At 42.1% G+C, this 17,878-nt stretch overlaps 1 protein-coding gene across 1 annotated transcript in view; it reads left to right on the plus strand.

The window, feature by feature from the left end:
• The window catches only part of LOC143524113 (B-cell receptor CD22-like), a 210,241-nt gene that overhangs the window by 79,974 nt on the left and 112,389 nt on the right, over positions 1-17,878 (plus strand). Inside the window, exon 7 of the mRNA XM_077018258.1 lies at positions 11,629-11,898. Coding sequence (XP_076874373.1) covers positions 11,629-11,898 — 270 coding nt within the window. The remainder of the gene's footprint in view (positions 1-11,628; positions 11,899-17,878) is intronic.

A 17,878-nucleotide genomic window follows, 5' to 3' on the forward strand; every position in this document is an offset into this window, starting at 1 on the left:
ACTTTAAACCCATCTGTCATTCCTACTGCACATCTCACTGCTGTCACACAGTTCACATACATATCCTGCACCACCCTCACATACTTTTCTGCTACTCCTGACTTCCTCATACAATACCACAGCTCCTGTCTCTGTACTCTATCATAAGCGACCGAGCGTGGCAGAGGAGCTCAGAGTCCCCCTGAAGAGACTGGAACAGCCAAGACACGTGCATGCACTGGATGGCCTGCCTGTGGGCGCGGGTTTAATTTCTCACTGCACCACAACCATTTGTTTAAGGTCGCACAGAGTCCATCAGTTTTTACATTCTCCCTGTCACCCCATCACACTAAGACTTCCGTAATTTAAACTGCCCAACCCCGTTATAAATTGGATCACTGGGACTGGTTTGTGTTGTTTATTTTTTACTGTGAGCTCGTCTCTCTCTCTCTCTCTCTCTCTCTCTCTCTCTCTCTCACTGAAGATACCTTCAACGTAAACTGGCACTTGGGTCCACCTCTCTCACAGTTTTTACACGTGGTGTGTACTCGTTGGTACCACATTCTACTGTGTACGCGTCTCACCTTTTCCTTTCTCAGTAGACGTGAGAGAGATTGAGTGTGGGGACAATTTGTATAAATATCTGGAGTACATGTAATAGTTATTGGCACAATTCTAGTTTCCTTCCCTTTCCTATATGCTTGGTTACCAGAGGAACAAAATATTACATCATTTTAAAGTTAACCAGCTCATTTGCATATCTAATCATTCTAAATATATGATAATAAATCACACAAAAAATTCTAATATTTCTAATCCTATGTGTAACGGGGTGACAGAAGCAGCAGATGCGGTGAATGGTGCCGTGGTTTCTTAAATTTTTATTGCACAATACGCACTTGAAATGAGCAAGGAAACAAAAGGAACGCAGCACACACACAGCGTGGCGCAAATAAGTGCTTAAGGCACAAGATTCACTGTAACTTGGTGTCAGAAGAGAAGGCAGCGGAAGACGTCACGTGCAGGGCTCACTACAAACAGTGCAAGGAATGCACAGCACTGTCTTGTAGGACCTGTGGGCTTATAAGGAGAGACGTGGGAAATGAGAAAAAGGTGTAGATGATGATTTAATAAGTGGGTGATTGAGACTGTGGGAGTGAACGGGAGGTGGAGTGTTGTGAAGTGGGCGGCTCCCCTGTGGGGCTGACCCGGCCTACTATGACACTATGCTAAACACTATAGGACCTATAATACACAAAAACATATAACAAAAATAGGATAACTGAATGAAACAAAGATCTAAAATGAGTAGTTTTATCATATGATGTCGAGCAGAAAAGGACGAGTTCCCCTTATCAAGGTGTCTTCCTTTTTTTTTTTTCTTGCCAGTGTTGCCTTGGTGTGCTCATGATTGTGTACGTCCTCTGTGATTTCTGTAAAGACCAATAGTTTGGTGATGAGAAACATGTGAGTGAATGGTGATCATTTGAGAGTTCTTCCAGGCTGTGTGTGGGGTGCTGAGAGTTGTAGTTGCATTGGTTGTTACAAAGGGATGAGGAAACTAGACAATGTAAAATTAGAAACAGAAATATAAAAAAAAGGGGGGGGGGGGGGACATAATGCATGTTTGGTGGATATTGGTGTTTTGTGTGCATGACAAACGGGTGATATTACGTCCGAGGGCCCCACTATGTTACAGGTATCTGATGTTGCTGGTATCTGATGGCGGTGCCTCACCTATACAGGTGGCAAGTGAAGTTTGTCCCATTTGGTCTGATGTACAGAGAGTCTCATCAGGAGGTGCATCAGAGGTACGATCTGGTCTCCCTCCATTTGATCCTGTTTCACCTGGCTCCTCTAAGTTGTCAGACGATGGTGATTCTCTAGGGGGCACAAGAAGCTCAACTTTTATACGAAGCTAAAGAAAGGATGTGTAACTAAAGCCCTGATATCCTTCTTTAATAATGCCCTCGACACAGAAAGATTGAAGTGGCTAGCTATAACAAGTAACTCATTCTTTTTACATGTCGCTAACTTTTCATGTTGTTTCACTTTTCATATTGTTTCAGGAAATGCCTGTAGATCAAATGTAGCCATAACGTTGACCTAAGACAGTGTCGTGAACTATAAAACCAACGTTACCACGGATATTTCCCACCTACACACACAGCGACAAACTGATGGCGAAAAAAATTTACTGATATCCAGAGAGTGATCCAAACATGCAATAACACAGATAAACAGGACATTACAGCTAATAAAAGTCATAACCGCTCAACAGGCTAGATGTAACTGCCAATAAACGTTCTGTTTACCCATGTATTGACCTATATGGTGGGATACGGGTGGCATCAAATCAATGAAAAAAAAAAGTCTTTCCTACCTAGCAAACCTCTAAACCTAACAAAACATATGTAGCCAGGTGGAATAGTGTGCTTACACTTTGCTAACGTGATGGATCTGTGTTGTTGGCTGTCAATTTCTTTTAGGTAACTTTTATTTAAACAGCTGTAGACGTTTTGTGTGGATTCCGTACTGTGCAGATGAAGTTTCTAAAGTACCTGAGATGTAAGTGTTTTATTTTATATTACCTAGTGGGTTGATATTGATTACACAATATTGATAATGGTAACATTTGTTTTATTTATTTTGTTTTGTTGTACAGTAGACCCACTGCCGTATTTTTAGGGAAAAAAGGGGAGAGAGAAAAAATGTTCTCTCTCAAACTAAACAACAAGCAAAATAAAAGAACCCCTATTAATATGTGTCCTGTGTGTTACCTTTCCCATAGGCTACACATAGAAATGTGATGCCTGCCCCCTTTCCTAACACACCTATACAACAGAAATAACTACAAACAAAAGAAACTAACCTATCCCACCGTAGCCTCCCACAAGAACAGTGAACATGTCACAAACACTTAGCAAAGATCTGACACAACCACCAACACACACCACATGTAATGCATATATACACAGACTATTAGCTTCCTATATGCACACTACATCCCCCCGTCTACTTTACGCTGATAAATCTCTGCTGAATGTCGGTCAGGAGTGTTTCTCTCTCTCTCTTGTCTGTCCATGTATCCATCCTTTATCCAAGAATGCCCGCCTCCTAAAGCAACCCATTGGTGGGCTGATGAAGCCATTTCAAAACCCGATTGGTGGAACACACCGATGTTGATTGTGCATGTCCAGATGACGATTGGCAGCAACGAGTCCACCTATGTACGTTAGATGACAGGAAGAGCAAAACACAACATGTGATCTGTGCACGTAACAGCAGGTATAGTGTTCCAGAGTTTATGGCCTGAAATGTAGGTGAGCAGCTATAACCACGGCAAACGCGGTGGCTCCCTGTGGCCAATTACACTTCTTGAACTGGATTACATCACAACGTCTCCTTTAAGGGAAACGAGATGGCTTCACCAGCCCACCAATGGGTTGCTTTAGGAGGCGGTGGCTTGATGGTTAGCACGTTTGCCTCTCAGCACTGAGGTCTTGGGTTCAAGTCCCTATCTGAATGGAGTTTCCATGTTCTCCCCGTGTCTGTGTGGGTTTCCTCCGGGGCCTCCGGTTTCATCCCACAGTCCAAAAACATGGAGATTAGGTAAATTGGCAGTCCCTGATTCCCTGACAAATTCTCCCTGAGTGTGTGTCTTTGTCCCTTCATGTCCAATAAAAAGCAATTGTCTGAGTGTGTGTGCTTGTATGCCCAGTGGTGCTCTGCCACTAGGGTCTGTCCTCTCTCCCCTTCCTGCACCCCATTCAGTCCCCCAGGGGGCTGTGGATCCCGGTAGAGAGTACGCTGTGCGCAATTGGCTGCCGCTTCTCGCCGGAGTGTGATTGGTTGTACCTGTGTTAAAATTGTAAAGCGACCTTGAGTATATAGAAAGGCGCTATATAAGTTGAAGATTCATTCATTCATTCATTCATGTGTTAGTTGTGCCCTCCCTCCCCTTCGTGCTCCCAGAGCAGTTCTCCAGGGGGCTGTGGTTTCTGGTGGAGAGAATGCTGTTCACAATGGGCTGTCACTTCTCACAGGTGTGCTGACTGGATAAAAGCTGAGTTCAGGCAAAGGTGCATATACGTGCACCTTCATTCATTCATTCATTCTGTGTCCATACAGGCCTCAAGCATGTAAACAGAAACAAAATGTAAAACATCACTTGAAAAACCTGCATCAAAATGGGGTTTCATGGGTGGATGATAATAGGCTTTCATGGGTGGATGAAAGTGAGGTTTCATGGGTGGATGCCCTGCCTGCTGTATTGCCCAAAAACAGTGGGTAAAGCTGGCCTGAAGGAGGGAGATCCCCATGAAATGTTGAGGAGAGGGACTTCTGTGTCTGCAGGTGCACCACCCCGCATGTTGCCACTGGTGCACCTGGACTGCCCAGCCAGCTATTTTCCCATCCTGACACTGGGCCCTGGTCCCTTTACACATCCTGGCCTCATGGGTAGCTCCCCCGTCTTCATCACTGTGTCAGTTATGATCCCTGTCCTCATCACAGTCCCATTGGCTGTCTCCATTGCTCCTTTTGTATCTATTCTTCTACCCGTCAGAGTCCTGTCCCTGTCCCACTCACCATTCTGGTGTCACCCTGCCTCCTACTCTGGCCATGGTCCCTGTTACCACCCTGTTACCTGTTTCCATGGTCCAGCCCTGTTACCACCGTTACCTATTACCATGGTCCAGCCCTGTTACCACTTCCGTGGTTACCACCCCCAGGGCCACAGTCGTCTGATTCCTCAGCCCTTTCTATAACAGACATCATTGAAGTGATACACTGTGGACTTTCTCTTTCATCATCAAAGCTGGTTAAACTAGAGTTGTTCCAAACATTTTTATTCACCATAGTGTTTATGAAATAAAATTAAATCCATTTATCTTCTCTTACATGGTAACTACAGCAGCTCTGCGTTTGGTCTGCAGCTGACATTGTTAACACTAAAGTGGTACAAATGTCATGAGTCTATATTTATACTACATGAGCTCCCCTCTCATCTATATGCCCACTAAGATCCTGTTTGAAGACATCTGACCTGAAGACACAGTTCTTCCCCCTCATGCATTAGTGACTTAGTGAGCAGGGCAGCGGCTCAACAATCACTGTGATACCTGTTAGTCTAAATCTAATGACTTGTGCTGTGTGTTTAACAACCGATGGCCCAAAGTCACTATAGATACTCCTCCCTTTACAACCATGGCAGTGTGTAGCCAATGATCTATCACTAACATTCTTTACTGAACTTTTAAAGATAATGACTTTATACATCTGACTAGTGACACATGATTCTCCCAAATCTCTAACAAAGCACAGCACCCTGTGAAAGATGTGAAGGCCCTACTAAAGACAGAGAAAGGACCCTACAGCACACTGCTAGCATACAGATCCTCCCTACAGCACACTGCTAGCATACAGATCCTCCCTAGAGAGCACTGCTAGCATACAGACCCTGCCTACAAAGCATTGCTAACATACAGACCCTCCCTACAGTGCACTGCTAGCATACAGACCCTCCCTACAGTAGGGTGACCAAACGTTCATATTTCACGTCCTATCCCGGGCAACCCAGGTTTTTCTTTTTTAAGTGAGTAAATGTCCTGGTTTTTAATTTACCTTCATTGGACTATCATTTGGAGTTTATTGGAGTTATTGGAGTTTCTGTTGTTGACTTTTACTGAAAAGTATTTTTAATAAACAAGCTGTAAATATCATGTTATTGTAGATTTGCGTGGCCCTATGTTAAGTGAGTGCATGCCACAGTATATGTGCAGTATATGTGGTAGGATCTGGGCATGTGTTTAAGACTAAAGTGGTATAAATGTCTAGCGCCACACTTGACTTATTCAGACTCTACTGATAGTGTAAGATAAGCTTTTTTCTTATTAATAGGCCCAATGACATCCTGTTTCATGACACTGAACCTACATATACTCACAATTTCTGCTGTGTGAAACTCTGGGTTCAAATATGTGATTAAGGGCTCTGAACAATAATGAAGACAAAATATATCATTTAGGATCCCTCTGCTGTAGCAAAATACCCAGAGTGCCATTATCAGGCAGTCTGATCAAACTTCAGTCTGATCTCTGGGATGCTGACAAGAGTGATATGTCATCTGGTGTAATAGATGATGCAGGACACAGGAGAGGCCAAACCCCATACCAGGTCAGGACAGAAAACAAATATATACAAAAATTAAGAAGAAAAATATGTTATCACACTTGAATGTGTTTTGTGTTCTTGAGGAGAGTACCAGGAAGAGGCTGTAATGTAAAGGGGGAGGGGTGATGACAGAATGCTGTGTTAAATATACAACACACCTTCCGTATCTTTGCTGTATGACAGTGACCAAGATCACAATGTCCAAGTGTAGGATGGGTGAGGGGCAGCAGGACTGAGGTCACGGTCATTATACTCAGTAACAGAGCAAAGCAGCACATGCCTTCATTTAAGGATTCTTCTTTGATCATTTAGCAGAAACATTTAGTCTAAAGTCACGACTTACTGGAGCTCCGTGTATCAGTTCTGTGTGAACAGTGATCTCACCATGTCTTTACAAACATCAGGAAATATTATGATGGCAGCAATCCTCATGTTACTGGCAGGTAAACTTTTAATGTTTTCTTTATTTTCTACTAATTTATGTACATGCATGTTTCTGTTTTGATATTCATTTGTGGGAACCTAACAGGTTTAGTTAAGATTTTAATCATTAATTCATAGCCTGGAAACACTTGATAAGAGTTGGTCATAGCCAAAATATATGAAGATACTTGAGAAATATAAGTTACTTGTGTGACGGTGGGTGCGGCGTCAAGGACGAGACACAAATCCTTCTTGCAGCAGACGTCACTTTTAATATGTATACGAAAATAGCGCGTATAGCGCACGGGTAACACTAAACATGAACAGAGACGTGTATACATTAAACAACGACGAGTACAGGACACTGCGCGAGCGCACATTAAATAGACAAACTACATGAGCCCCACGTGATTACGAGACGAGTCACAGGTGAGAGAGATTATCACAAGACATAACCACAACCACGAAGATCCACAGACGCAGACGATTACACGTGGACAATGTAAACACACGCCCAAAAGGGAGGGGCCGGGGTATATGAAAATGTACCAGAGAAAATTCTTAAATTTGAATAACAGCAAAGAAGTTGTTGTGACGGGCAGGGTGAGCGACTAAAAAGGAAGCGATCACGCCAACTCTCAGTGAAAAAGGATGGTTTAATTGAAAGTGCGCAAACCAAAAACCCGTGCAATAGATCCAAATTAAGGAAACAATGACCAGCGGTCAACTGGTACAAAGACAAGACATATATAGGCAAACAAACGACCCTCAGGTGAGACGGATCACGGGCTCCGCCCACCTGAGGGACGCACACGACGTAACAAAACAACAACAACAACAGCCGCTGTGGACAGAGGCAACCGGTAGGGGGCCGCCTCACCGTGACAGTTGTGTTCTCTAACAACGTCCTGCAGCAGTAAATTTCCGACTTCCTGCATATTTCAACTGGAGATTTTTATATTACTGTGTCTTTATTATAAATTCAATTCTAAAGGTTCGTATTGAATATTAGAACAGCATAACACCATGTCGCATTCCTTTGTGGTCATCTTATCATGCCTTCACATCAGAGGCAGTAAAATTCCCAGTGATGTCAGATGTCTAGTTGGTTATCGTACAATTACAGTAAGCTGAATAATCACAGATTTAAAAATTCAACCCATTTCTGATCTTGTCATGGTACAGTCACTGACTCCTCCCTTTGGGCATGTTAGTGTGTGTTCGTCTCTCTTTGTGTGTGGTAGTTTATTTCACCTCTTTCTTTTTAAGTGTGTGTGTGTGTAGCCTGGGGCACAAAGGCAAGCCAACAAAATATCTGGGAATGCTAATGAGGAGCGGGGTTAGGTTAATGAGGGGAGGGAAGGGAAAAACACTGAGACTAGACTGTGAGGATAGAAGAGGTGTCAGGGCTGGCTCGGATGGGTCTTGGAGGGGGGGGGGGGGGGGTCTCCCAAGTCAGTACCAGAGAAAATAAATGCAATCAGCAGTATGTTGTTGAGTATTTTCCGTTGAGTATTTTCCGTCTAACACCTCTCCCTCTGTGTTCTTACGGTGTGTGTTTGCTCCACGTTACAGGAGGAGCCAGGCATGAGAGCATGTAGTTCATGTCTTGTTTATGTTGATGTATTTAAGTTGTTCATGTCTTTGTCAGTTATTTCTTGGCTTTATCCCCACTACACCGTTTATATGATTAACTGTAGTGTGCTTAATAAATACGTAATATAGTCGTCTCTCGTCTCAGCATCCTGCTTCTTCTCACTTACCGTGACAGATCTACTTCCTACACTTTTTAAAAATTTATAGTTGCTGTGTTTGTCTATTCTAAATTGTATTAAGTTCTACATTGAGTACGTGAACTGTATTAAACTGTGTTCTGTTCCTTTGTGGTGATATCTCTCCATGTTTGGTTCAGAATAGACCAATAGAAATTTCACTCTGTCTGTTAGACCAGAGAGTTTAGCAAATGTGTGTACAATCCCATCTGTATGTGTGTGTGTGTGTGTGTGTGTGTGTGTGTGTGTGTATGTGTGTGTGTGTGTGTGTGTGTTCCAGGAGCTCATAACAGTGTAATTCTCTCCTCTCAGAGTCTCTGTGCCGTTATTGACTCTACTGTCAAAATCCCCTGCTCAACATCTTATTCTAGTATCACAGAGGGACAGTGGTATCAAGTCCAGAGATCTGATGGAGAACCACAAGACCTGAGTACAAACCCACAGTATTCAGGACGAGTGTCTATAAGCACATTGAGGAATAACTGTACACTGACAATGAAGAATGTGAGAGGAAGTGACTCTGGAGTTTATAACTTCAGATTTAGAACACAGGGGGATGAGTGGATATCTGCTTCATCTGGAGTTACTCTCACTGTCACAGGTAATAACACACAACACACACTCATCCATAAACACATTATACATCATCAGCACATGGGGACAAACATCTGTGTCAGTCCTTCATTACTGTCCACTCTGGACAACCTTTAATGAAATTTCTCAAAACTAAAATGTTGCCCTTTAAACTCTGTGGTGCCTTAAAGAGACCATTCTTCAAGGTTTCAATTACTATGTTTGGGACTGGGTCTCTGACCACCTGCTTTTACTGTATGCACAAATCTTCCTAACAACACATTCAATCCCAGAATTAACAAATTTAGAATTTTCGCACTGAAAGTTTAATGTCATATTAGGAACAATTTTGTGTAGTTCTCAGAGCTGTGTAACCACAGATGATTTATAGACATTTACAAAATTAAAGTCTTTCCCTCCTCCACACTTCCTCACTTTTACACAAATACACCCACCATCTTCTTTCTCACACATAAATCTTTCTTGTGTCCATGATGTGTGTGTAGACCTGCAGGTGAAGGTGGATCCTGAGACTGTAGGACAGAGAGAGGTGAAACTGACCTGTAGCTTCACCTGCAATATCACTGAGGCCCTTTGGTCCAACTGGTACTGGAACGGAGTGTTTTGGGATTATAGACATGGTGCCTCCATTGTACTCAACTCCACCATTTTGGATAATCAAGGCAATTTCTCCTGTAGGATGGTTGGCAGCGAACACCGCTCTCCTACAGTGTGTAAGTTGATTTGAACTAAATGTTAATCCCAAACATCAGCATTATTCAATATTAGCTATATTAGTACAATTTGTTTAAGATACAAATGTTCTTAAAAGCAAGATAATTCACTTATTATTTTTTAGAGTTTTGGGGTGTGACTTACATTCCTGAACATGTGTGTGTGCTCTGAACCGTTCATCTGTTGATCTCTCCTACTCTTATAAATACCCTGGAGGACACACAGTGACAAAATCATTCTGGTTCATTAAAGAGCAGCAGGTTGGTGTTGAGATTGTGGATGTGATAGAGGAAGAGGAGTATCAGGGGAGGGTGAAGTACAGACAGAGCTCCCAGAATGACTGTAGTATGACCATCACTCACCTGAGAGAGAGTGACGCTCACACATACAGGTTCAGATTCCACACTGATGGTACCGGTGAACCTGGAGTATCTCTGTCTGTCACAGGTAGTGTTGTAAAATAAACTCTCTTTTTCTTTTCAGTGAAAACAGCATTAAATCGAGTTTAAAATCATTTACAGATCTGAAAGTTACAGTGTCAGACAGAAGTGGTTTAAATCACTTCATCTGCAGCTCCACCTGCACTCTGTCCTACAACCCCACCTACATCTGGTACAAGAACGGACAGCGTGTGTCTCACTGCTCTGTATCTGCAGTCAGTGGTGCAGTTAGTTATAGTTGTGCTACTGAAGACCATGAGAACCTCCTCTCTCCTCCTGTGTGTGAGTGGAGAACTTACACATGAGAGTCAGGATGATGATGATTATAAGAAGAAGAAGAAGAAATTTTGCCATTTCAGTTACTGATTAACAGTTAATGATTACTTAGTTATTTTATATTACTCTCCCAATCAGTGCACTCTTGTGCGGTGCTAAGAATGTGTTGACACAGCCCATGTGATCCTGAATCCACAGTCCCACCACACACATGCTTGTCTGCACCAAAGTCCCCACACTGTTTTATGTTCAGCTCTAAAGATCCTATTCAGTATGATTTAAAGTGTAACAGTATGTATGTACTGCTCATATATTTAAATGCATGCACAGCTCACAAAATCTACTATCTTATAAAGGGGTTAGAAAAATATATCACACATTATATCCAGCTACTTTAAGTTTGGAGGCAATCGATACTGACTCACACTGGATTCAGCACCATTTAGTGGCACATGTCCATTGTAAAAGAGTCTTTCTGCTGACACTTTTTTCCAAAATGATAAACAGATTTAAACTGTCCAAATGGATGTTGTAAATATCATGGTGCTTATCAAACAACCTGTATGGGGAAAAGACACTGGTGCAGAGTGGATCCCTCTGAAATAGACAGATATCCACTTATCAGGAGAATTTAAAAGCACATAATTAATAGAACCTAAAAAATGACCACAGAACTGGTGTTTTAACTATCAACAACAAAATGTTGCAGAGATTTTATTCATGAATTTTCTGAATGTATTTAAGCTGTGAAACATCTTTTCTCTCTATTGGTAATACGGTTGTGGTTGATGTTGAAGGATTTTGTCATCTTACAGCCCTGGACTCCTCCCTTGTGGGCGCGTCTACTTGTAGTTTAGTCCAGTTATGTCCTTATATGTACTTCCGTGGGTGCTGTGTGTATGTGTGTCATTGCCTCTCATTCATGTCACCTGCTCCTAGTCTTATTAGACTTATGTGTTACACTTGACCCTCATTGTGCTTCGTGTGTATAAACCTGTGTCTTGATGTTACTCTTGGTCAGATATCGTCCATGATCGTGTTTGTGCATCGACGTTTGAATGTTACAAGTTATGATTGTGCTGTATCGCTATCACTCATCAATAAAGACGTTCAGAGAAGTATTGTGGTCTCGGCATCCTGTCTTCTCCTTGACGTTACAGCTGTGGCTCGAATTACACATTAAAGATGTGTGTTAAATATTTAGAGTTTGTAATGAGAGTGTAGTTTTAATGTTAAGACAGTGTGTTTGTGTTCAGATCCCCCTAGAAACACCAGAGCAGTGATGGTTCCCTCTGGAGAGAGAGTGGAGGGAGATTCAGTGACTCTGACCTGCAGCAGTGATGCAAACCCTCCTGTTCTCACCTACTCCTGGTTTAAGCAGAGAGCAGCTGCAGACACACTGCTGGGAACAGGCCAGAATTACAGCATCACCACCATCAGCTCCCAGCACAGTGGACTCTACTACTGCACCACTCACAACCAGCTAGGACAGCACAACTCCACCACCGTCCTACTGGATGTGTTACGTATGTGCACTATTGTGTGATGTGTTCTTAAGTGATGTGTAGACACAGTCCATGTGATCCTGAATCCACAATGCCACCACACGTGCTTGTCCGCACCAATATCTCACTGTAACTGATACATCAAAGTCATCAATCAGGCAAAGATCCACCAATCACACTTTACAGCTTGAGTCACCTGTCATTTTACTCCAACTGAAATGCCACAGGTATTTGATTTGGCCATCTGGTGAATCTGCTCTTTACTGCACTGATTCTCATTTATTTTGCTGCTGGTGCCACAACTAGCACATTGTCTGTGTGTTCCTGGACTTGTGATTAACTTCAGATCAGTTACATTCAGCTGCATCTAACCCTGTGCAACAAAACTAAACCATCAATACATATCTTCAATACATCAATACATATCTTGCCCATTATCTGCTTGTTACCATGACACTAAATGGCTCTGCAACTCTTATTTGTTTTGATGAAATGGTCATACAAATATCACTTTTATTACAACTGCTCTCATGTCCATGTAGATCATTAGTGAATGTTATTGTTACCTAAATATTCACACAAATGTCAGAGGTGGGCCACTTTCAAACAAATATAAACAGGCAAAAGAAGAAAAAAGATCGAGACAGCTGTCCTGCATTTGCTGTTCCAGTATCAGTTTGATGATGTCGTATAACAAGACGTCTGTGACCCCACATGTCCCCACGTCTGTGTAACATGCTGTCCCCTCCTCCCTGATGCAGGTAACCCAGCTGGAACATACACAGCTTCTGGAGTCTCTGTGGGTTTGTTTCTGACTCTGTGTCTGATTCTGATTCTGAGTCTGTGGATGAGGTAAGAAGCTGAAGACACATTTACATTACACACCCTGATAATGCTGCCTGTAGGCTGCTTACTGCCCCACACAGAGAGTCTTCACTCTCATCATTACAGTATGGCAGGTGTGTCCAAAGTCTGACAAATGTGGTGTTCATATATCCACCAGTCCACAGCCTCTGTTATAAGATCTTTAATATGCATACAGCAGAAAATGGCAGTAGACCTGGCTACTAGTCAGAACTGTCCCCCACCCCCCCCACCCCGGCTCCCCATAATATCATACTTCATTCGCATTTAAAGTAATCCAGCCTCCTTTGCAAAACATTTGTACACCCCTGCAGTATGGAGTCTGTTTCTGTTTCTCCAGACTGTAGAAACTCTACAGCAGTTACATTTCTACCGGAGATGTGTGTGTATGTGTGTGTGTGTGTGTGTGTGTGTGTGTGTGTGTGTGTGTGTGTGTGTGTGTGTGTGTGTGTGTGTGTGTGTGTGTGTTATTATTGTGGTTCTCCAGCAGGAGGCGAGCTGTCAGCAGCAGGAGGGATCAGACCAGCACAAACGTGAGTTTAAATGAGTCAGCAGAGGAGTCTTCAATCCAGTTCTACATCACTGCAGTTTTTCTTAATTGGTCTGATTAATGTTACAGTGGACAGTGTAACCAAAATTAGAACTTTAAGTTACTTCTCTGTTACTTCCAGAAACAAACACATATTATGTTCTCTCTCTCTCTCTCTCTCTCTCTTTTTTTTTTTGTTTCAGCAAGACTCTGCTCCTGTACATGATCATATCTCAGCCCTGGCCATGACCTCTGACCCCACACAGACAGCATCCTCAGATAATCAGTACAACTGTCATTATGCCAGCGTTCATTTTACATGCTCCCCCACACAGGAAGTGCCTGTCTACTCTACTGTGCAACGGCCAAAGCCTCTCATACAAGAGAAGGAAGTAGAGTACGGCACAGTGAACATCACCTAAATAAGAGTCTCCACCAAGTATGCAATACAAATGGCATCAATGTTAAGTCATGAAGTCTAAGTTAATAATAAAACACAGTTAAAGAACTTTTCTTTTGCAAATAGTAGAAACTATCTGAAAACTACTGCTACAATAATTATTATACAGTGTTCAGTACTACATGAATTGTTCTTATAAATGTGCCATATTTTGTCAATTGTGATTTTTACACCGCATTCGAAACTTGTCCTCCGCTTTTAACCCATCTGTGCAGTTAGAACACACACACACACACACTAGTGATTACTAGGGGGCAGTGGATCACACGTGCCCAGAGTGTTGGGCAGCCCTAGCCGTAGCCCAGGGAGCAGTTGGGGTTAGGTGCCTTGCTCAAGGGCACCTCAGTCGTGGCCTCAGGTCTGGGAATTGAACCCATGACCCTCCGGTCACAAGACCAGTTCCCTACCACCAGGCCATGACTGTACTGTTGTGTATGAAAGCAGTGTGATTTATACTTTCTGAATTTTACTTTCCACCTGATGATATGATGGTATATACTGTGTTGTAAATGCTGGCTCCCTTAAATACTTTTCAGATGGGATAACTCTTCCCAATATATGTCCATAAGATAACTTTAACACAAGGGGGAAAGAAATGTCAGGATAAATTTGTGATGTATTTTTTCTGTTACAGAGGAAATGGATACTCAGTTTACACATTGCCATCATGACGCATTCATTGATCAAAACTTCATACTGCTGCATGAAATGTTATCAGTCTAGTCTTGAATAAAGCAGGAGACACTCCCTGTAGTTTAGGTAAAAGGTGCCAGAACCTTTACTGAAGAAGCTTGAGGTTATTTTGTATTTTTGTTTTTTCTTTTTTTGTTGTTGTTGTTTTTGTTGTCCATGTGTTTACAGTATATACAGCATGTGTTGGTGTAGTGTTCATGCAAAACCAAAATGAACACTAACCTCAATATTTGTGAATATTCATGTATATGTGAGACCTCCAACAGACCTTCACAGCAGACTACAAACTGAACACACATGGTTGTAGGTTTTCCATTTGTCACTTCAGTGTGTAGTCACATATATGAAAGGCTAATCATCTGATATTTTTGTATAGTGTTTGGATGAAAAAAGAGTTGCAAGAGTTTTGGTTGAAATGTTTGCTTTTTCCAAAAGTGTGTGATGTTTTGCCAGTTGTGTATGTAGCATTGGCAGCTGTGTGTTAAGTTTCGACAACAGAGAAATAGTTTCAGAAATTGTGTCTTAGCATCTGCAAAAAACTGTAATCCAGCTCTACTCTGCCATCTACTGTGCAAATAAAAATACTGCCCCATCATTGATTGATTCCCTGGACTGAAACCCTTCATGTACATCTTACACTGAGTGACTAAAGTGACCTTCATGCGGTGGTGTTGATGTCTGGGGTTTTCCAGTGCAGTGAATAAGTGGTTCACATTATGGCTCCACTGCTTGTTTCTGTGCTGTCCTGTTTAGAGTTTGATTTAGACACATTTATCATTGTGTCTTCAGTGGAGCAGCTGCTCACATGCCGTAAGGTGGACGTGTCACCGATTGCTGTTTTTCTTGGTTTTAGAGCGAGTCATTTCACCACTACCCTCACAAACTGACAAATGACTGATCTTAAAATCATGGCTGATCTGAAAATCAAGGCTGATATTTATTAGACAAGGACACACTTTGTCATTCTCGGTAAACGTTCAGTAAATGTTTGTGATAGATCACTACAAACTGCCATGGTTGTAAAGGCAGGAGTATCTATAGTGACTTTGTGCCATTGGTTGTTATACACACAGCACAAGTCCTTCATTAGATTTAGACTAACAGGTATCACAGTGATTACTGAGCTGCTGTCCTGCTGTTTATGAAACTAAGTCACTGATGTATGAGGGGGAAGAACTGTGTCTTCAGGTCAGATGTCTTCAAACAGGATCTTAGTGGCATATAGATGAGAGGGGAGCTCATGTAGTGTAAATATAGACTCATGACATTTGCACCACTTTAGTGTTAACAATGTCAGCTGAAGACCAAACACAGAGCTGCTGTAGTTAGGGAAGATAGATGGATTTAATTTAACCCTAACCCCACGATTCTAATTCGATAATATGATTGGTTGATTAAACTGCCAATCCATAATAAAAAGCTCTCTTAATGTAAAAGGCAAGGATAATGCGACAGATAAACAGAAGGTCTGGGGGGAGGTCCTTTCTCTGTTTTACCTAGAAACAACGATGTAAAATATTCTGCTTGGTTGATTTTTAATTTCAGCAGTGAGTTTTTTTTTTTTCCGGCACAAGCACAAAAAGTGGATTTGAAAGCCGATTTAGAGGAAAAATACAAATTACTGGTGAAGCGGTATTAACATATATTACATATAATAGATAAAGCATCTTTTTTTTAAAGATCAATTAACCTTCAGAGAAGGCCTTGAAGGCCCTGACAACTCGCCCCTGGTATAGTGTTACTTCACCACATTATATTACCTCTGGTTTTTTGCCGCATTTATTCCTCCACTTTTCTCCTTTTTCTACCCTGGACCCCAGAGGACTTCTGCCTTTTTGACATCTTTACCGGGAGATGTCACTCACTCTGTGGCGTTGTCTTTTCCCCCCACAGAGAAACAGTAACGAGGTGCTCAAAGCGCGCGGGGGCGGGCGGGTTGGCGTGCGGATGATAGGTGTCGTGTGTTGTTATTATAATAATGATTAATTTGACAAAAATTATTAAACAATTAAATTATGATTATGTGGACTTTGCTTGTTTTCACATTTTTTAATAGTGTATTTGTAAAAAAAAAAAAAAAAAAAAAAACAAAAATCATGCACGCGAGCGCCCCCTCTGGACAGACGGCGCCACTAGCATTTGCCTATATTGCTAATGGAACGGCCGGAACAAGTAATGGAACTTACGTAAAGAACTGTACATTTAGAATGCGCTCAGTTCTACATCGTGTGTAATAATGCGTTATTTGGTCATATTTTTGATTGTATAATAACTGGTGCTCAACCTGCACTTGGCTCCCTGATGATTCCGAGTCCTAATGAAGACGTGAATGACGAAGTGCTGCATCTAGACAGCTGCGTATAAGGTGACTGTAACTATATCTAACCTGCCAGGCGTTTGTGGATCCAAGTTAAGCCAGGTTTATTTTCAGAAGGACAATCCAAAATGATAGTCATAGACAAGAGGATAGTCAAAACCACCACAAACAAATGACCAAGCCAGGGGGGCATCAAGATCAAAGTGAGAGGAAAGTGTGAGTCAAATACCAGCGGAGCAAACAAACACATTGAGGAAATCTCAGAATTACAAAATAAGGTCAATACAAGAACAACAGACAGTGGAGAGGAACACGCAGTATACACTGGGAGTACTGGTAATCAGGGGTGGTAATCAGGGGTGGTTTGTTGGTTGTTAGGGCGATTGGGCGACGCACCACGAAAGGATGAAAATGATTTTTTTTTCTCTCACATTCTATCACGGTATTTAATTAGCTATGGCTGTTCTGGACAGCGTCTCTTGTCTCTGGATGCCATTGTCCAATCAGCGTTGAGGTGCATTCCTTGTAGTACCGCCCCTAGTAGTAATATAGATCAATGGATTTGAGTCTAACTGAAAATCGCCCCGACTGCTCTCGTATACTCTCATGTTAAATGTTTTTTTTCTAAAGTGTAGGCGCTGCAATGCAATGTCTATGGGTTCCGGGAGGGCTCGCCCTTACGTGCTTGCGTCAGACGTAACGGTAGGAGAAATAACGGCAGCTAGAGGTCTGCTCAACACGGCCAGCGTTCCTTCAACTCACAACAACTCAATCGTTTCATTAAGAGAAGTGCCATTTTGTCGTCGTAATAATAAAGATAAACTAGCAACTAAGGAATTAGGGCCACCGAGACCAAATTTAAACATCAAACAAGTGAAGTGTCCACAAAGGGAGGAAAATAATATAACCGGGGATTTTGGCGAAACTGGTATGAAGGGAAAACATGGCTAGCAGGCTGTGAAGTAGCGCGCGCCCTGTTCTGTTTCCCCTGCATTCTGCTCCATCCTTAATGCTGTTGCCCATTTATATTCTAACACCTAAAATAAAATGCTGTCTGAGGAATACAGAAATTATTGTGAGTGGGAAAGATTCACTTTATTTAATTAATGGTAAATCTGGCCTCTCTCCATGTTTAAAG

Source organism: Brachyhypopomus gauderio, chromosome 1 (assembly GCF_052324685.1).
Source record: "Brachyhypopomus gauderio isolate BG-103 chromosome 1, BGAUD_0.2, whole genome shotgun sequence".
Lineage (NCBI taxonomy): Eukaryota > Metazoa > Chordata > Actinopteri > Gymnotiformes > Hypopomidae > Brachyhypopomus > Brachyhypopomus gauderio.